General features: G+C 33.3%; 1 protein-coding gene across 3 annotated transcripts in view; it reads left to right on the forward strand.

Annotated features, from left to right (window-relative positions):
• The window catches only part of LOC126821454 (diacylglycerol kinase beta), a 58,594-nt gene extending 37,739 nt beyond the window's left edge, over positions 1-20,855 (forward strand). For all 3 annotated transcript variants that reach the window (XM_050549877.2, XM_056100844.1, XM_056100845.1), the window contains 15 exons: positions 988-1,076; positions 3,306-3,422; positions 4,133-4,231; positions 4,898-4,969; positions 5,474-5,568; positions 6,423-6,583; positions 7,363-7,452; positions 8,192-8,358; positions 8,796-8,860; positions 9,589-9,679; positions 10,617-10,827; positions 11,295-11,415; positions 11,794-11,854; positions 12,956-13,051; positions 14,126-20,855. In XM_050549877.2, the coding sequence (XP_050405834.1) occupies positions 988-1,076; positions 3,306-3,422; positions 4,133-4,231; positions 4,898-4,969; positions 5,474-5,568; positions 6,423-6,583; positions 7,363-7,452; positions 8,192-8,358; positions 8,796-8,860; positions 9,589-9,679; positions 10,617-10,827; positions 11,295-11,415; positions 11,794-11,854; positions 12,956-13,045 (1,529 nt within the window). In that variant the 3' untranslated portion in view covers positions 13,046-13,051; positions 14,126-20,855. The remainder of the gene's footprint in view (positions 1-987; positions 1,077-3,305; positions 3,423-4,132; positions 4,232-4,897; positions 4,970-5,473; positions 5,569-6,422; positions 6,584-7,362; positions 7,453-8,191; positions 8,359-8,795; positions 8,861-9,588; positions 9,680-10,616; positions 10,828-11,294; positions 11,416-11,793; positions 11,855-12,955; positions 13,052-14,125) is intronic.
• Positions 20,856-22,005: the final 1,150 nt, after the last annotated feature.

Consider the following 22,005-nt stretch of genomic DNA (forward strand, 5'->3'; position numbering starts at 1 on the left):
TAGAAAGTTCATCCTGATTTTCCAGCGTGGTTTCTCCTTGTCAGGGATGTAGGGCAGGGGGCATGGCAAGGACAGCTGTCTAGTCGTTCGGATGGGACGAAAAACCGAGGTCCCGTGTACACATTGGCGTGCACGTAAAAAATCCCTTGGCAGTTGGAATTTGATATAAGAGTAGGCCGTAGCGCCGCTGCCTGTGCAAAATTTCCCTCATAGCACACTGTATGGCATATGCCCGTCTTCTTTAGCCCAGGTTAGGAGCAGAACAGTAGGACGTTAAACCCCATTTCATTTCATGAATATGTATAGGGGGGGGGGGGGGGAGGAGCCGTGGTGGCTCAGTGTGTAAGATGTTGGCTCGCTAGCGTGGAGGTCTCAAGTTTGCTCCCGGTGATGGCCGAGAAATTTTCTCAGGATATTCTGGCGTGGTTGCGCATTGACAATTTGTCAAGTAAAATACTTTATTTTAAAATCTGTATCATTTTAACAAGATGGCAAATAAAAATATTTCTAAAGCAATGGCTAAACCCCTAATACAGTTTTAATCAGAATATATTACTAGGCGATATTGACAATCTTGTAGGTAATTAGTAGGATCCTTAACGTTCTATTTCAATCTGATTAAAATACAAATCTATATTTCGTTTCATTTTTTTTATACTTACGGTGGCCTCCACTACATGACGATCTGACCAGTTGTAGTCAGGGCTCATATGAGTGGCTTTTGACCCTTTGACATCAGACATTTGATTAACCAATCAGCGTTGATATTTCTAGTGGGATACCCACAGTTTCTTGCACTGCACACCAAGAACTGACCGCAACAGTCTGTTTCATTGGCTAATCCCTCACATCAACCGGAATACAGGTTATATAACAACTTTTCCAGAGTCTGGTTTAAACAAAATTTTGAACTCTTAAAAAAACAAAACGAAATAGGATCTGTGTTTTAATCAGATTGATATTATCTTTTAAATATATTTGTTTCAGTTTGTAAGTATACAGTTCATGAAAGATGTGTTCATCGGGCACCAGCCTCATGTATTACAACTTATGTTAAATCTAAAAAAACAACACAGGTAATTATTTCATATTTATATAACCACACCTGGAAGCTAAACTTAAAATTATAACATAGCTTGACATACGCAGACATTAATTTCATCTTTGATCTTACTTCTTCTGAAACATTAACCCTAGCATATAACTTGTTGAATGTACAAAGGCCAGATCAATTATGATTTTAGTTGATTCAAAGTTCAATCCTGAATTATTGAAATTATTGTTTCTTTTGAAAGATAAAGTAGTCTCTTGGCACTTTATATTGTAAAGGTTTAAATTTGGCACACTCCTATTCTTTGCTTTTAATACAAAAATGAAATAACTAAGAATCAAATTGTTGTGGCCTACTTTAATATTTTTTGAGTTCTTGCTGTTTGAAAATATTAAAATATAAAATCTCTCTTCTTCCTATTAATTAAACGCTTGTCACTCCAAATTTTGAATGTTTGATATTCGGTACGCTACTATATTTTTTTTATACGGAAATTCTGAATAAGAATCAAATTTGTCGTGACGTAATGTACTAATTGTATAAACTTCTTCTGTCTATTGACATGTTTTTAAAAATGATATTTGAAAATTTAAAATTGTCCATTTTACTTATCTGCCTTATAAATATTTACTTTAAGAAGACTGTGGAGGTAAGCTATCATATTGAACAAAATACACATTATTTACTAATAACACACTTCATTTCAATTACTGTAGGGTATCTCTATAACGCTGATGTTGGTGTCCCCTGACAACAACAGTGTTATAGCGAGACCCTTTCATGTTGTTTATTAGGGTTTCACTATAACGTGGTTGGATTCTGTGACTACAAACACATTATGGTGAGACCCTTATATATGTTGTTTCACCTTATAATGTGTTTGCGGTTCATTAACTACACCTGCGCTATAGTGAGACACCTTATATATATATTATATATTGGGGCTTCACGTACTACAAAATGATTAAGGACACAGTAGGGCGTTACTATAAAAATTAGTATATTTTGGGTCCATGGTTTGGAATATTATACATTCATATATGTATTGTCATTGGTAATTAAGGATTCGATAGGATGCTGAAGCTTTTTCTAAATTGTCTGCCATATGTAAGAAAAAACCTTGTTTAGTTTCACTATATCGCAGTAGGGATCAATATAAATGTTAAAGAGAGTGATATTACAAACAATGGTGTGATATTCTAAGGCTTTTACTATACAAGTACTGATTTTCATACTGCTGGCAACACGATATGGTTTTCGGCAAGTTTTACGGCGATCTTCTTGGGGAATCTAATTTGAAAATTGCTTTATATCAAGATTGCGGAGATCACTAATTATTACTCTTGTATTATATACAAATTATTTCTAATCAGCACTTTCTTCATCACAAATTATTACTTAAAGTTCAAATGCATGTCCTTTAATTAAAGCACCCCAAATTATTAACTAAAATTATGCACTTTATCATATGCAGTAATGCACATATACTTAACAATAAACGTGAATGCAATGATGTTGTATCTTTATATTTTTATACTATTTTTTATTTAAAAAAAAACCAAAACATAATTTGAATTTGTGTTAGTGAACCGAACTTATTATATTAACATTTTTCTACAATGTCCATCCCCTATGATGTGTGTGTGGTTGTTATATATTATAGAAAATAGTTGTATAAATCATTTCGTTTAGAAAATTGGATATATAATTATATATTTTATACAGAAATTGGATATATAATTATATATTTTATACAGAAATTGGATATATGATTATATATTTTATACAGAAATATTGTCTGTCTTTTCAAAATTGACTTTCTAAATAAAAGAGGTGGGAACTAGAATCCCGCTTGGTGGACTTGAGTCCGACTTAAGTTGCATCAATGACCCGACTTGGACTTGGCAGTCATGACAACTCTTGATTAAAAGGACTTGGGGCTCGGGTTGCGGCGAGGGGGCATAACTCTAACTTACCTTATTCGCCATGAATTGCTGACTCATTTGATGAACTGGCGACTTGAATAGACTTTGGGACTCGACTGGGACTCAAGGTGGTACGGGACAGAAAATTTCAAACAAGAAGTTTTAAGACCAAAAGGTCATTTTCCTTATTCATGGTCAAGGGTTTGGTTTAGATAAATTCCATGAAAAATCATTTTTCTAAACATTTAATGTTGCTGTGTAAAATTGTTCCATGAGTAATTTTATTTTTTCTATAAATAGATATTTTTATTTTATTATTTTGATTTCAGACGATGAACCATCATTGGGTTGAAGGTAATTGTGCTGGTAAATGTGACAAATGTAGAAAATCAATTAAATCGTATAATGGTGTTACAGGTTTACACTGTAGATGGTGTCATTATACGGTAAGATTTAATATTAATAACTTTCTTTTAATTGGTGAGTCGACAGGTGGCTCAGTGAGTGAGGTACTGGATCACTAACCAGGAGGTCCGGGGTTCGATCCCTGTGTTGGCTGAGAAAGTTTCTCAGGATTTGTCAGTAGTGCAAGACAAAGGACAGCATAAGGTCATTCGGATGGGACAAACAACCAAGGTTTCGTATACACATTTGTGTGCACGTAAAAGAAGAATTGACAGGTGAAATTCAAGCTAAGAGTAGGTTGTAGTGTCTGTGTCTGGGCAAAATTTCTCTTATAGCGCACTGTACGGTGTATGCCCGTCTTCATTAGGGTGTAAAACCCCATTTCATTTTGTTTAGTTAATAAATTAAAGAAGTCAATTCTTTCTAGAAAACCTCATACAACTGTGTATTTTAGAAATCAAACTGGCATTCAAAAACTGACGTCCATTGGCAGCATGTTAAAGATCCCCTGACAGTTTCAAAGCGAAATAAGAATTGAGCAAAGCTCCATAGTCCGAGCAAAATTAACTCCATAGCACACTCCATGATGTTAACCTGTATTAATTAGCCTGTAGAAAAGGAAGACACTAAACCTAATCTCATTTCCTTTTCTTTCAACACAGCTGGTAAGAGGATTTTAATGGAGTTGGCCTTTAAAGGGGGTTAACTCTATCACAAACGTTAATTATAATTAATATGTTTTTGTTTTCAGTTGCACAATAAATGTGCATCTCAAGTAAAACCTGAATGTGACCTAGGACCATTCCGTGATCATACTTTACCTCCAATAACAATATGTCCAGCTGTGCTGGTAAGTTCAATAAGCTTTGGGGGGTTGGGGTGACAAAAAGGTTTGGATTTGCAACGCTTTATCTGTTAAATACTGGTACATGTGATTAAAATTCTTTTGCTAACCATCAATCACGTTACAAAAAAGTCAAGCAATTATAATGTGGGATGCATTAACCCTACAGAACACACACCAGTGAACCAGGTTTCTGGTGGTGGCTGAGAAAGTTCTCCTGGATTTTCCAGTGTGGTTTCACTTTGTCAGTGGTGCAATGCCCAGTCGTTTTGATGGGATGAAAAAACGATGTCCTATGTACACTTTGCATGCATGTTAAAAAGTCCTTGACAGTTGGAATTTGAAATAAGATTAGGCAGTAAGTCTGCTGTCCAGGAGTAATCTCTCTCATAGTATACAGCATGATTTAGGCCCATCTTCATTCACCTGATTGTGCACACACTTGTCTTTTTGTTAGAAATAGTACTTCAAACCCCATTTCATTTTATTTCATTTCTTTTTGTTAGGTCAGCATTAACAAACACTAGGCTCTAATAAACATAACTTTTATCTAGGAATTCTTAAGATTTAACTGCCCAGGTAAACTTTTTTCCGGAAGTCATGTATATGACACTAGTGCTAAGTTAGTCCTCAAATAGTTTTACTAATTGTTTATTATGTTTATAATTGTAGGACCGACCAAGAAGTGACAAAAATAAGAGTTTAACTCGAGTTGATTCAGCCAACTTAGATGGTCCGATACAGGTAAAACAATATGATATTTAGTTATAACAGGGAAACAGGCTAAGACTATGTTTAACACAGGTTTCTCTCGTTTCAGACATATTAATCGATCTTGACTCACTGCCAGTGAAATTGATTGACTGGAGAACTTACCTGTCAATCAATTTACAAAAAATAGAATTAAAATTTGAAAGAATTCAACCCTAAGATTCCCAAAATACAGTTAAAGTTTATAATGATCATGTGTCAAAACAAGTAGAAATGCATTTTTTTAAAAATTTGGATAATGCTTCAAATTGTCAGATTCTTTGGAATAGATATCTTGCTAATCAGGGGTAAACAATAGAATATGTCAAAAATTGACCAGCAGATATAAGTGAAACCACAGTTTAACCCCTTTTACTTTAACCCATATACAATTATTCAAAGAATGGCTTGTTTAGAAATATTTTCATGTATTCACATTTAAATTATTAATGTTCTTTGATAATTATTATATATACATTATTCTATTTATTTTTATAGCAGGGCCAAAGCTCATTTCAAGTGACTCCATTTGAGGGCTCCCATCCATTATTAGTTTTGATAAACCCAAAAAGTGGAGGCAAACAGGGTGGAAGGTAAGCTCAACAGTTTTGTTTAATGATGATTTATTTTAGGGTAGACATTGAAGACAATATGAAAAGTTAGTTTTAATATCAGGCCTCTAGTTCACAAAGCATTCTCAGACTTAAGTTGAGAATTTACTCAATTTTGTTCACCTTATTTTAAAACGTTTGTTGTTTTAATGTATCAAATACATCAATAAGAAACTATGTGCAAAGTTTTGTGTTTCTGGATCAAAGATATTTGTCATAAACAGTGATTGAAAGTTGAGTAAATTCTTTGTGAACTCGGAGCCTGGTGGTATAGTGTATGTTCCAAACTGAGAAGTTCAAGGACTGTTAATTAGTTTATATTGATAAAACTTTGCAATTTCTTGGGCCACCTAAAATACTAACTCAGCAGTATTATTACCCCACGCCGAACGAAGTTAAGGAGGGGATATTAAAATGGACTCCATTTTGTTGCGGTGGGATTTGGTGGCCGAATGGTATAATGTGTGTGCTTTATTTAACTCAAAAGGTCTGTCATTAAGTGAAGTGGCTTGTACTTGACTAGGAGTAGGGTCACCTTTCCAACCTCATGACATTTCCTCCCACTGATAAAGACCCAAACTCGTAAGCTAATTTTTGAAATAAATTTGAACTGTAAGTTTTGCTTTCGGAGCATATCTCATTAATCTTCAAGATATCTTTATGAAACTGTTCAAAATACTTGAACATTTTGCTAATTATAAGTTTCTTGGGTTTTAATAAGTTTAGTGTTTCCTATGAAACAAATTTGACTTAGTTTGCTGACCGATTTTTCTTGTTAAGGGTTAGGAAATGTACACTGTAACATTAGGAATTATTTCTGTATGTTTTTATTGTAGAATATTACGGAAGTTCCAGTATTTATTAAATCCTCGTCAGGTTTATGATATGATTAAATGTGGACCAACAGAAGGCTTACAGTTTTTTAAAGAAATACCTAATTGTCGTGTTTTAGTATGTGGAGGAGATGGATCAGTAGGCTGGCTCCTAGATACTATTGGTAAGTCAACAAGTGGATTGATTTGTTTTCATTTCAACTTAGTGACAACTTCACTGCTTAGAGGGGGCTGTGGTGATCGTGCGTTTAGGGCACCAGACTCTTGAGATAGAATATCCCGGATTCCAATCTCGATGTGCTCGGATAAAGAATACCTGAAATAGAAAAAAAAGAAGAATTACCATAATATGTTTGTCTCAACATGACCAAAGTCTTACATTGAAGAGACATTAAACTTCTTTATATTCCATTAACTGCTTAGATGGTTGCTAGGTTTGAACATTGTATGAGCGTAACTGTTCCAACCAGTCAAACAGGTTTATGTGGCATTCTTTGATGATTGGATTCAATTAAAGACACATTATGGGAGATTAGATAAAGAACTGGTAGTTCTCACTATAATAGTTAAAACCAGATAATGTAAAGGGAATTTGCTGAAAATTTTAGTCAAATTGATCCCCTCTGAACCAAGATTTTAGCGATTGAATTTTAGGCCTAGCTTCGATCATTATTACTAAAGTCGGTACGGTAAAAAAACATAGTCTCGATTATCCATTTTATGATTAAATTATGAATGGAAGTCGAACAGGAAACCTGAACCTAATCCAGTAAACATCGCAGGCTAGCGATGCCATTGAGCGTTGATTATGGTCTGGATAAGCTAATTAATGTCTAATTAATAATTTAGATAGCATTTCAGGCCTAAATAAAGACCTGCAATTGGCAGATTTAGCTCTTGCATAATGTATGTTTAATGATATTGATGAATTTTTGTTTTTCAGATAAACTGAATTTTGCTCAAAAACCACCGATAGCGGTGCTGCCATTAGGTACAGGGAATGATCTAGCTCGTTGCCTTAGATGGGGAGGAGGTATGTCAAATTGAATTATTTTATAAATGATTTGTTTTGTCATTAAGAATTTGAAATTCTTGTTGTATTCCCAGAGAGTATGGTACTGACACACTGACCAGGAGGTCCTGGTTTTGATTTTGGTCTCTCCTTGTCAGTGTTGCAGTTTTGAGGGTCTTGCAAAGAAAAGCATCTAGTAAATTGGATAGGATAAACGAATCAAGGCCCTTGGTAGTCATGTGCATGCAGGTTAAAGAACCATTTGCAGTTGCAATTTGACCGAAGAGTAGGTGGAAATACCACTTTCTTGACAAAATTTTACTCATAACACACTACATGGGGTTTGTCTATCTTCATTTACCTCATTGGAGTAGAAAAGTAGGATGTTATTAAACCCTATTTAAACCCCAATGATTTCTTCAGTGTTCTATAAGAATATTTTGAATGTTTCGTAACAACGTTTTGAATGTTTCGTAGCAGCGTTTTGAGTGTTTCGTAACATCATTTTGAGTGTTACATAACAGCATGTTGAATGTTTCATAACAACATTTTGAATGTTTTGTAACACCATTTTGAGTGTTTCATAACATTTTGAATGTTACATAACAATGTGGTGAATGTTCCGTAACAACATTTTCAAAGTTCCATAACAACATTTTCAATGTTCCCTATCAACATTTTGAATGGGATGCTTTGTAACATTTTGTTTCAACTGAATGTTTTGTGGTATAAAATTGTTATTATATTTCTATTTTACCAGGATATGAAGGAGAGAATTTAATAAAAATATTAAAACGTGTAGAACATAGCCAGGCGGTTATGATAGATAGATGGAAAATAGAGTTCAGTAAACCAGATGATTGTGAAGAACAAGAGGGTGATCCTATACCCTATAATATTATCAATAATTACTTCTCTATAGGCGTGGTATGTATTATTATATAATCAATATATACTTCTCTATTACCACCAGGGCCCTTATTCATGAAAACTTAAGCTAAGTTACAACCGAAATTTTAAGAAATACTGCAACTTCATTGGATATATGCAAATTGATTTTAATGGTCAGCCAATCGAATTGCAGTATATCTTAAAATTTCGATTATATCTTAGTTTAAGTTTTCGTGAATGAGGGCCCAGGATTAGTTTAAACAGCTCTTGTCTCTTTCAGAGCATCTAGTGATTGGTCAGGCTATTTCAACTATTAATAGGACTAGATTTACTCTTTTGATCGAATAATGATAACAAATTTTGGTCTTGTTTTTTTTTGCGGGGGGTTGTCAGTAATTTGAAATTTCTTTCCTTTTTTATTTTTTGTGCCTGATGTTTGACAATGTATATATGAATATAAATTTGTTATTCAGGATGCTTCAATATGTCACAGATTCCACATTATGAGAGAAAAACACCCAGAAAAATTTAACAGTCGGTATGTCGAAAATATCAAGTTTAAATACCTGCACACACTTTAGATCATAAGGTCTGTTACTGACTGAAGTGGAGTAGTTTCGATCCCACACTTATATGTGACAAGAAGTACGGTCACCTACCTAACCTCGTGGGTTTTATGTGGGTCCTCTTGTTTCCTCTCACCTCTAAAGACCCATCAAATTATTTAAATAACATTGAACCATATGTTATTACCAAAATGACCTAGTTTCTGTTGAGTGGACGTTAGATAAACCCTAATCTCTCTCTCACTCTGTGCTAAAGGGCTGCACATGTCTAATATATAAAGGGGGGGTTGAGTGGCCAAAAGGTTAGCATGTGCACATTGTATCATATGGTCTGTCATTGAGTCAACTGGTGTGGTTTCGATTCCCCGTTGTATGTTACAAGGAGTAAGATCGCCTGTCTAACCTTGTGGGTTTTCTCCGGTCCTCCGGTTTCCTCCCACTACTAAAGATTCCTACGCACAAGCAAATTATTAAAATAAAATTGAACCATGTTAGTCCTGAAATGACCTAGTTTGTGTCGAGTGGACCTTAAACCCCATTTCTCTCTCTCTGTATAATATATAAAGATCTATAATGAAAAATAAACATCTCCCTCTTACATCAGACTTTTTGGAAGGATTGTATGACAACCTGAATATTTTTTTGCATGGCCTTATTATATATAGCCAGTATATATGATTTTATCGTGGTATATTTTCAGAATGAAGAACAAATTATGGTATTTTGAATTTGGTACGTCAGAAACATTAGCAGCCACATGTAAACATCTTCATGAAGAAATAGATATCATGGTAAATGATTTTTACTTACTTAAAAAGTTTCTTGTTATTAACAAAGGTTAACATCGGAATTTGTTTAACTGATTGAGACTGGAAGTTAGAGATTTATTGTTCAACATGCTCAGTAGACAGGAGGTCGTGTGTTCAATCCCATTGGTGGCCTCAGGATATTTCAGCCGGCGTTTCCCTTGTCGGTGTTGTGTCTAATCGTTCAGATGGGACGAAAAACCAAGTTCAAACCAAGTTCCTGTTGTATACCATTAGAATGTTAAAGATTGACAGTTGAACATCGAAATAAGAGTGAGCTGGAACGTCACATTTAAGGCAAAATTTCTTTCATATCACATTGTATGGTGTATGCCTGAGCACAGTTAGTGGAGAAAAGTAACATGCTAAACCCATTTCATGTCATTCACTTATTTAGTCAAATTCACATTGTGATAGACAAGGATATCTTATAGAGAAGTAAATAAACGTGGCCCAGGGAGACTAAAAGACAAGGGGGGTTGGATGGCTGAATGGTTAGCGTGCGCGCGCTGTATCATAAAGTCTGTCATTGAGTCGACTTACGTGATTTCGAATCCCCGGTTGTATGTGACAAGGAGTAGGGTCGCCTGTCCAACCTCGTGGGTTTTCTCCGGGTCCTCCGGTTTCCTCCCACTGCTAAAGACCCCTACGTGCAAGCGAATTATTGAAATAAAGTTAAACCATATGTTAGTCCCGAAATGACCTAGTTTGTGTCGAGTGGACGTTAAACCTCATTTCTCTCTCTCACTAAAAGACAAACGTGAATCTGGGAGACTAAAGGGAGATAATCCAGTTTCAATGAGATGGGGTTAACGTCCTACTGTTCTGCTCTGACAGGGCTGATGAAGACAGTTATTATAATCTTAAAGATAATTTTTTTTATCTAGAACCCATTTTATTTCTTAATTTTTCTCAATTCCAGTGTGATGGTGTATCATTAGATTTATCTAATGGTCCTCGATTAGAAGGAATAGCCTTATTAAATATACCCAGTATTTACGGAGGCACGAATCTATGGGGAGATAACCCCAGTCAGAAAAAACGTCGTAAAGCTCAAAAAGCAAAGAAAGAGAAGGATAAAGAATTCTCTACAAGTAGTATGTCTTCAGCTGAATTAGCAATAGCTGTACAGGGTATGTTCATTTTTTAAAAAAAATATGATTGAAAGTGGAGGAGTCCATTAAAATCTCCTATTTGAAAGTGGAGGGGGCCCATTAAAATCGCCTATGGAAAGGGAATGAGGCCATTAAAATCTCCTATTTGAAAGTGGAGGAGGGCCATTAAAGTCGCCTATGAAAAGGGAAAGAGGCCATTAAAATCTCCTGTTTGAAAGAGAAGGAGGCCATTAGAATGTCCTATTAGAAAATGGAGGTGGCCATTAAAATCTCCCATTTTAAAGGAGAGGAGGCCTTTGAAATCTCTTATTTTAAAGGGGAGGAGGCCATTAAAATCTGTTTTAATGATGGGGAGAGAGGCTATTAAAATCTCCTATTTGAAAGGGATCGAGGCCATTAAAATGTCCTATTTGAATGTGGAGGAGGACATTAAAATCTGGTGTTTTAAAGGGGAGGAGGCCATTAAAATCTGTTATCTATTATAGATGTTGGTGATAAAATGATAGAAGTAGTTGGTATTGAGAGCAGTATGCATGTAGGACAAGTGTATGCTGGATTAAGGGCATCAGGTCGACGATTAGCACAATGCTCTCAGGTTGTTATTAGGTAGGTTTCATCTATACTTATCACTTGTAAATATACAAACTTGTTGTCCGGTTAAAATGGGTTTGTACATCTGTCTGTCTATCAGTGTCTTGGATTCTAATTGAGCTGTAATCAGTGTATTTGGTTGTATGAATTCGCTATATTTGTTTTTGGTGTTTAATCAGTATATTTGGTTGTGTGTGTGTGTAATCAGTGTATTTGGTTGTGGAAAATCGGTGTATTTGATTTTGGTGTGTTATCAGTGTATTTGGTTGTGGGTGTAAACCATGTATTTGATTGTGTGTGTAATCAGAATATGTGTGTATTTGGTTGTGTGTGTAATCAGTATATTTGGTTGTGTGTGTAATCAGTAAATGAAATTTTGTTTATATTATATAGGACACGTAAAAGGTTTCCAATGCAAATTGATGGAGAACCTTGGATGCAACCGCCCTGTACGGTAAGAATAGTATATTATAATCAGATATCTCCCTCTTTTCAAATGATGACATTGTCTGATCACAATTTCCATAGATGATAATGCATTAGATAACAATATAATAAGTATGGTTAAATGGTCGAGAGCGAGACATTAAGTTAACGCCTCGTGTTGTTTCAATATATTACGCAATGTCTTTAGATCGAGACCATTAAACAACTTAAAATACAGACACTATTCCGCACATGCTTTTCAGTGAAATACGTCATGCGAGTCCAATATTTCATCTAGTATAGATAATGTACGATTGGCAAGTTGCCCATACATTATTGGAAATAATGGTACACCAACATCAAAGGATGACGTCAAATCTATATTTTAATAAGATTTATGACTCTTTTTTCCCCCCTACAGTGGTAATTCTTCCTCAAGTTTGAAAATAAATGAAATAGCCATTACGGATGTTATTTGATTATGTTGGGTTGATGGTGATGTTTGGCTTTTGTAGCCCGATGTTTCCACCATAGAAGTGTTAAATGTCGGTACTAAAAGCAGCTTTGATTGTCTTCACAACTTAGCTGTTCTGATGTTTGACCAACATTTTTGTGAGAGGCTCAGTAAGAACTAACTTGTTACCATTAGTTTAGGGCTAACAATTTGTGGAAATATGGTACATTAGTTTAACTTCTCTACACCAACTGGGCTAATAAAGATGGGCATATGGGGGGGGGGGGGGAATTTGCCTGGACATCAGTGCTTCACAGTCAAGGGTTCTTTTATGTGCATACCCACGTGTACACAGGGTCTCTGTTTTTATACGCCCACATTGAAATGTGGTCGTATATTGTTGTCGGTCCGGCGTCCACAATTGCTAAAGTTAATATCCGATTGACTTTAAATTTATACACAGTGTTAAAGGTCATGAGACGAAGAAGCCTATTGATTTTCAGCGATTTTCGAAAACTACTGTCAATGGCCCTTGATCACTTCAAAAAATCTTGTGGACGCTCTAGTTTTCTGATTCAGTAGGCGGAGCTTGTTTAACTTTTGTTCAATCTCTTCTGTAATATCCATGCTATTATACACATGTTAATTTCTGGATTAAATTATTATTTATTACAGATATATGTTACCCATAAGAACCAAGTGCCAATGTTAGTGGCCCCTCCTTCCAGTAAGAAATCCAAACTCTTTAAAATCTTTAAAAAATAACACATGGTAAGTGTTTACTTCTACATTATAAACACATAAACACATTGAAAGTTGTTAGCTGTATGAATACATTAACACATTGAAAGTTGTTCGCTATATGAAATGAAATGAAATGGAGTTTTAACATCCTACTGTTCTGCTCCAACTGGGCTAATGAAGACAGGTATACGCCATACAGTGTGCTATTATATACTCTTATATAAAATTCCAACTGCCAAGGGATCTTTTACAGGCACATCAATGTGTGAACAGGAACTCGGTTTTATGTCACATCCGAACGACTAGACAGTTGTTCTTGTCAGGCCCTCCATCCTGCACTACTGACAAGGGAAAACCACGGCGGAAAATCTCGATGATCTTTCTTGGCCAACACCGGGATCGAACCCACGACCTCCAGGCTAGTGAGCCAGCATCTTACTCACTTAGCCACTGTGGCTCCCTATTAGCTATATACTGTCACTTCCTAGTGAAATGGTACCAGGTGTTCTGGACAGTATGAATGAACAAAATGGGTTTTAAGATTTTAGTTTTATACACCAACTAGGCTAATGAAGATGGCAATGTCCTATAAGATGAGGCAAATTTTGGCCATACAGCAGCATTTGGGTCTATTCTGAGTTTTTTTCGAACGTCAGGGGATCCTAATCGTGTTTTCAATGCTAAAACATGGGACCTCCTGCATCTCTTACAAGGGGAAACCAGGCTGGAAAATCCAGAAGAATCGAACCTGGGACCTTTTGTGAATAAGTGTCATATGCACCGAGCCAAGGTGGCCCTGAATTGGGTAAGCCTGGCTGATCCATGATATCTATCGTCACTTCCAATCACTGAGCCCTACATATGATCTGATATCTACCTTGCTAAAAAAGTTATAACTGCAGGCTTGACTGTAACAAAAACATCATTTAATCGTACCCTTTGTGTATGTAACAGAGCTTTATATGTCAGTGTCAAAAATATAATACACTTTGGCCAGAGGTCCCCTAGATCTTGTAGTCCTAGACTTCAGTCTGCCAAGCGTATAAGTAAATACGACACTGCCTTTATCATATGACCAACAGTCTTTATTTCTCTTTTCAGAATGGATTTCCTTAATAGAAGAAGAGGGTGAAAACATTCTTTCTTTCTCTAGAAATTTGCAACTCAATCAAAATTTGTATTGCTTAGCCAAGTGACTTGTTTTTTTTTAATTATTATTATTATTTATTCTTTATAAAGACTGAAGGAAAGCCGAAGATAGTGTGGAGCTATTGGTTCTATAGGATGTACATATAGCTTAAACAATATACCACTAAACAAACAAGACTATAGAAATATTACCAAGCTGCTTTCTATATATATGTATAACAATTTAGTGCCACCAAGAATTATAAAAGTTTGTTCATATAGACTTTGTTTATATCCCCCCTCCTCCCTTCTCTTTCCTATTTATTGTTTTAAATATCTGATTATTTTAACCACATGTTTCTAACGTGTGTTCTATTATTTATTGGGTTTTTAGATTCCCCTCGTTCGCTGTGAAACAAGAATTTAACACATGTATATTGGCCTCTTTTGGTCACATTAATTTCATGACGCATTTATTTCTTGTTTTACAGTATTTATTTGTTGTTTTTAAGCACACTACAGATTGAATATAGAATAATTATTATTTATATAGCAATACTTGAAATTTAATAATTGTTTGTGCTAGTAATATTTGGTTTGTGTTTATAGTATTTAAAGCATTATTACATATATAGACAGTAGGAAAGTGTAGTTTTAGATTCTATCATGCCAAGATATCTTGTGACACATGCCATCAATAGTTAGCTGGCTTTCAGTAAAAACGTACATCATTATGTATGGCATTTACTTCATCATAAACAATTGTTCATTTTGCCAGGCTTGAAGAAAGAATTGATGAAATATTAAACACTCCCATTGATGAATTATGAACTCTTCCAAAATGTTAATCTTTTATTCAATCTGTGCGGGTTTTGGGAAGAGTCTATCAATCAAATGGGGTTGTTTTTATATTTTTGTCTGTCTTGTTTCTTCATTACCAAACCAGTGATACATAAATGGTCCCAAAGATCAAATAATGGAAACATAGTTAAATCTTTCTTCTAATTTACTATGTAAGAAATCGCTTGCACCAGAGTGAGCAGCGGTGACTCAGTGAGTAAGACGTTGAATTGCTAACCCAGGAGGTATCGGGTTCACTCCTGGTGTTGACCGTGAAAGTTTCTTGGGTTTTCTGGTGTGGTTCTCCCTTGTCAGTGGTGTTTGATGGAAGGCCTGACAAGGACAGAGTCTAATTGTTCGGATGGGACGGAAAACTGAGGTCCTGTGTACACATTGGCGTGCACGTAAAAGAACCCTTGACAATTTGAATTTAAAATTAGAGTCAGCCGTAGCGCATACACCCATCTTCATTAGGCCAGTTGGAACAGACAAGTAGGATGTTAAACCCCATTTCATTTCATTTCACTCGCACAGATCAGTCAACATAGATTTATGTATAGACTTCAGATGATAAAGTTAAGAAAATTGTGTATATTGTACGTTCAACAAATACTACACAAATTATTGATTGTGTGAATTTCTTAAATTTACAATAAAGATATGGATTGATCATACAAATTAGAAATAAAAATAGACATATTTTTCGAAATAATGTGGAAATGCATAAAAAAAGTCAGAAGACACGTTTTGTAAAACTTTGACTTGTCAAATACAAATGATCCCCTTAAGTGAAATATTGTATCAAAAGTAAAAATTTGTGTTCTAGAAACAGTTAACCTATCCTGCCTGTTGTACAACACCCATTACTATTGTTGTTTTGAATTTTTCCAGGATATAAATGAAATGGGGTTTTAACATTCTATTTTTCATCACCACCCTTACCAAGATAAAATGTTATTCTGATAAACATAGTAATTAATGAAGATTTAATTATGTTTCCAGGAGTTGGTGTAAATTTATGTATATACATAATAACTAGAATCTCTCTCATAGTCTTTATACTCTCTTCTTCACTATAACAGTATTTAATATTAAACCATATATTAGCTAGTGAAATCAAAATTAATTGTCAAAACAACCATACATTGTACCATATAACAAATGTTCAGAACACTCTTTTTATGCTAATCATTTTATATATAATTAGTGTTCATTATATGTCAAAAATATCAAATTACATAGTACAATAAGTGTTCAGGACTTTACATTCAATTTATAACACTCATTTTATGCTAAACAGTTCATTAATCAGATTGTCAAAATATTAAGTTGCATAGGGCAGTACAGTAAACTTTTAACACACTTTTTTTTAAAATGCTAAACGAATTATATAAATCAGATAATGTCAAAATTCCTTACCTAGCTCAATGTACTAAGTGTTCAAGACTCTACAGTAAATTTTTAACACTATGCTAAACAGTGTATATAACTCAGATTATGTCAAAATCCTTACATATTATACTATGTGTTCAAGATTTAACAGTAAATTTATAACACTCTTTTTATGCTAATTAGTATCCATAAATCAGATTGTGTCAAATCATCGTTACATTGTACTATATACTAATTGTTCAAGACTTTACATAAAATTTATAACACACTTTTTATGATAATCAGTATATATAATAAGTCTTCTTAAATCAAATTATGTCAAAACATTGTTATACTTCAGGTCTTAACATTAGATTTATAATGCTCTTTATATAATTAGTGTTTATTTTCAAACTAACACACTTTATATACATAGCCTAATTAGTGTTCAAGACTAATCAGTTTATATATTAGACTTATTAATAATGTATATTTACATCCATTATTATGTATATGTACAATGTTTATCATATATCATGTCTTAATATTACTGTGTTTCATACACACATTGTCTTCACCATATCAATATATGGTAGGCCTATCCATCTTTCATACCCTATATCATTGTTATTATCCATTTTTTGACAGACATTATTATTATTATTATTATGTATTATTGTTTGTCTTTTCTATTCGTTGTTAAAAGGCAGCTATTTAGTACAATATAATTCTTGTATGGTTTAAACTTTCAAATACGATAACGCTATAACAAGCTTTTCTTCTCCAGCTATTTCATGCAATTTAAATTATAACTGTTAATTATAATAATGTTATGGTTTATAGTCTGTTGTTATATCCTTCACATGATGTACTAAATAGATTCACTGTGTCTCTTAATTACAGTTTATTTTATACATGTTACTATACCAGGGTCAGATTTAAGGATACATGGGAACCAGACAAATTTGGAAAGGCGCTAACAAGCAAAATTTGAAAAATCTAGAAGCACTCGTTATTTAGGTTTACTAGATGGGATGTGTAATTCAAAGGCCATGGACTATTAACATGGGTTTGTCCATCTGTCACATCTGTTTAAATTTGGGTTTAGTTGTTCATGAGCCGACCGCCTTGAATGGGTGGGTTTGATGATGAGCAGTTTCTGTTTAGGTTAAGAAATTTCATTGCGGTAGCCTGTCACACTTTTTGGAATACAATTCTGATGCTGCTAATTGAGGTAGAATGGTTAAACTTAGTGTAGATGACTAATATTAGTTCTATAATTAGCATTTACTGCTCAGGTTAAGTAGAATAATAATTGAGTGTCATCTATATAGTTTGGGATTGAAGCAGGGGACATCAGCCATATTTGACCTTTGGACAGCAACTATTCCTAAAGTAAACTGTAAGTTAATAATTAATGTATGTGTTCATCAAATTCTTTTTAATATTTAGAATGTACATGTAGGTGGTTTGTTACGTTTCAAGATATGTCTTAAGTTTTAAGGAAAACAGCCTTGTGTGTACTTGAAAAAATAGGACTGAAAATAGTTTAAATCAGATGTTATTTTTTTTTGTTTTTTAAATTCAAACATGCTTGGTTCTATTGGGCAAAGCTAATGGTCAAACAGTTAAATAAAAATGTGTAAAGAGAGTTAGGCTCCAGCTAGTAACACAATATAGTCAGTCAAAATTGAAATTTGTACAAAGTACGAAATCTTAAGATGTCGATATATGGAAATACTTTTACAAATATCTGAAATCTACTGCTTGAAATCAGTTGAAACGAACTTTGTAGTTAAGCCACAACATGCCGGAAAAAATGTCAAATATAAATTCAAAGATTGTTACGTTATCAAAATTAGGAATCGAAAAGGGGAGCGCAACACTCCTATGAAAGAGTAATAGAGGTTGGACAGGCCGATAGATCTGTATAGCAGCTGGATCAAATGATGAATAAACTAAACTAAATATTAGTCCAAACTTGGGACTGCACAGTTAATTCAAATTGATTGACTGTAATTTTAATTAAACCAGTTGAAATTTATTAAATTTTGTTGATGTCACACTTCCATCTTTATGATTTGTTTATAATTCTATACAAGTCAGGCCATTATTTATAAGTTCGATTTGGCTTAATTTAATTGTAAAATGGTTCATGTTTTTTTAACCACCTTGCGAACTATTTGGCATGCAGAGGCTTTAGATTTCACCAATGGTATATTTGAAACATTGACATCAACACACTCTTCATTTATATTAAAATTAATCCGCCCTTTGATACCTAGATTTGAATATCGATATATATCATTGTTATTTCACTTATAAATGTCAAAGAAATAATAGTTAAGTATTTATATCTGTGTTTATTATTAAAGCATGAAAAATTAATATTATTATAATCCGTTAATTTATTTAGATTCATTTTAATTCAAGTGTCTCTTTTAATAAACCACATGTCCGTTTTTATCTGATAGTTGTTTCATTATCTAATAGTACTGTTCAACTGGATGGAAATTAAATTTGAAAATCAATTAGGGGTAGGATTGTAGAACTTCATCTGTTACATCACAGCAATATTTTCTGTAGTAATCTGGCTTTTATAAACTACAAAAGGAGCAATAAATGGGATATTAGTTAACCCTTTGAACCCCCAAAATAGTAAATTGTCATTTTATCATTAAGGTACTTTTGTAATATTATTGCTGGTAGGTAGTTTAATGCTCAATCATAACTTGTTTGTTAGAAATTTGCTGATTGATCAGTGTGAATGATAAACATAACCTTGACCTCTACACAGAAATGGTATTGAAATCAGATTGGTAAACTGTAAACAAATACTATATTTATAAGAAATTGTCTGTATTCTTGTTTAACAGTACTATCTGTTGTAAGAGCACCCTTTTTATTAACCCATTCTAGTCCTTGTACCAGAAAAAATGATGCATTTGTGAAGGGGTGTGGGGTGGGGCTGCAATATAATTTAATTGTGTTAAAACAATAATAGAATTGTAAATTTGGTTAGAAGAAAACAAAATTACAAATTGTGTTTAAAAAATATAGAATTGTTAATGGTGTTAAATAAAATAAGAATAAGTTGTGTTAGAAGAAAACAAAATTACAAATTATATTAAGGTAGTAGAATTTAGAATTTGCTAAGGTCTGATTTCAAGAATAGTAAGTGTAGTAATTTTCTTCTGGTATGGGGCACCCTAATTAATCCAACTTCCAAGTTACTGCCCCCATCTCACAACACATTCAAACTTCCTAGTCCCCTACCCCTGTGTCTAATTGTATTCAAAACAATTCAAGTGTGATTACAATTATGAGTAAATTTATAACAATTATGCTTTTTTCTTAACATATTATTAAGGATCAGTTTCACATTGTCTCTAAACAGCCTTAATTTGTGTGCAAAATTGATTTGTGTTCTAGTTGTTCACAATCATGTTTTTTTTTAAATTCAAGTAAGGGAAATAAAGATGACAATATGAAATTGGCCAATCGTGCCCAGCAACCAAAGTCTGGTTCATTTTGTATAATGATACAGATTTTGGTTTCCTGAGGTGAAAAGATTTTAAATGCTCAATTAAAATTTTGTGCATGTGTTAATCTAGTGTGAAATAAGATGTATACATTTAACCCATTTAAACTTTAAAAAAGATTATGCGGGCATATCTTTCTTTAAAGTTGTTGATTTGTGTGTTTATTAATTGAATAAGTGTAATTTTGATTACCTATTATTATTATTATAATTAATTAATTAATTAATTATTACTATTATTTTATTATTACCGTAGACTTTTGTGATATATTGTATTGTAATTTGCTTTAAATAACAGCTGAATATAAGTATAAGAATATTGACAATAGCCATACAGTATTTCTGGAGTTTAGTACATGTAATTGATTATCTAAAGCGAACCATGCATTATTTGGAGCGCACAAAATACAACGGTATTCAAGATTACGTGAACGTGGATCAGTGACAAGAATACCCATTCTCCCAAGCAGAGTTGTCTTCCCTTGCAGATCATGCTTTGGGAAACGGACGATGACCGGGACAATGCCTAAACATATCGGTTATTATTTGTTGAAATTATTACAGAACACAATAAGCATTACAAACTGTGAACACAAGAATATTCTGTAACTTCCTTTAATTGTTTCTAGAATAATATTTAAACTGCAGAATAAACTCTACCTTAATAAAAATGATTTCTGGTTGATAAGGTTTTATGACATGAAACATTCATTTTGTAATACGCCTTTACAGAATGGAGTCAGGTCCAAGGAAGACAGTTTTTGAAATAGTTTTACGTAAACTTGTTGCTCATTGCGCTAAAAGGAAGAAAAATGTCAAAAAGTTTAGTTGTTAGTAGTGAATCCAGATAGCCTAGTTACCATATATTGAATAAATCATGTTTTAAAGAGAATTTAATAGTTCCATATTTCATTTTGAAGAGCCTCGGTGTAATTCACTGTGTTTAAAAATCACTAATAAAGGCGTACGAAACTATGGCTCGAAATCTTATGATAGCTAGTTGTGTACACTTTCCGTTGGTAGTGGGTCTCTTAATTCCGAATGATATAAAAGCTGTGAATTTCTCTAAATGAATTTTTAAATCAGAAAAAAAATGGCAGAACGAGTCTTTCAGATGTGTAAATTTGTGTATATTTATCTGATCTCCTACTCTAAAGCATTCTGGGAAAACCAACCCATCATTACCCGATATGACTGAATCAGTAAGTCAATTAAAAATTTATGATAGTTTGACAAATAAATACATAAATATATGACCATTTGTCCCGTATTGAAGCACGAAGCTAATGTTTTTTTATTCGCGTAATAAAAACGAATCACAAAGACAGTATTTGTAGTAAACGGCAACCCAGATGAGTAGGCCTAGAAAACGGACCATTTTTAGCGCAGGAATGACCGTTTTATCTAGACTGAATATAAAGATAAGTTATTGGTATAGGAATCCAGGTGTAGTTACTAAGATTATATCATACCTAGTTGAAAATATATTAAGATACATTTAAATAAAATAACTTGAGAAACATTCTTTACTAACTCTTAAAATGTACGTGTTCAAATTATTGTTAGCTAAAAATTTGGAATTCATATCGTTTAGGTTATAGAAATAATAGGCTACAATAGACAAACTCTGTTTTATAATAGATTTAGGTTCAGAAAATAATTGAATATTTTTAAATTTTCAAATAAATTACTAGGTTTTCGTAAGAAACACGCAGTAAACAATGAATGTTTAGCGATTTTACCGTAGATAGATTCATGTATACAGGGACACTGGACTTTAGGATATGTATAAAACTTTATAATATAATTATGTATATGTATTCTTTGTAAAATAACTTTTTAAATAAACTGTTAATATACTTCTAATAATTGTAGATTAGCTTTTTAAAAATAATTCTGTTATTTAACATTGCTTTTTCATCATAAAAATTCTTTAAATCAAGTAATTTACGCTATTATAGTTCATTTTATTTTCACTATAGTCTAAGCTTTATCTATATCAAATTTAAGCTTTTTGTCCATTTTTAAGTCCCCAGTAAATAATTTCAACTTTTTACAATTTCATCTTTTAATATAACTACTGATCTGGTTTTTTTTTTCT

This window comes from Patella vulgata, chromosome 5 (assembly GCF_932274485.2).
Source record: "Patella vulgata chromosome 5, xgPatVulg1.2, whole genome shotgun sequence".
In the NCBI taxonomy this organism is placed as follows: Eukaryota; Metazoa; Mollusca; class Gastropoda; family Patellidae; genus Patella; species Patella vulgata.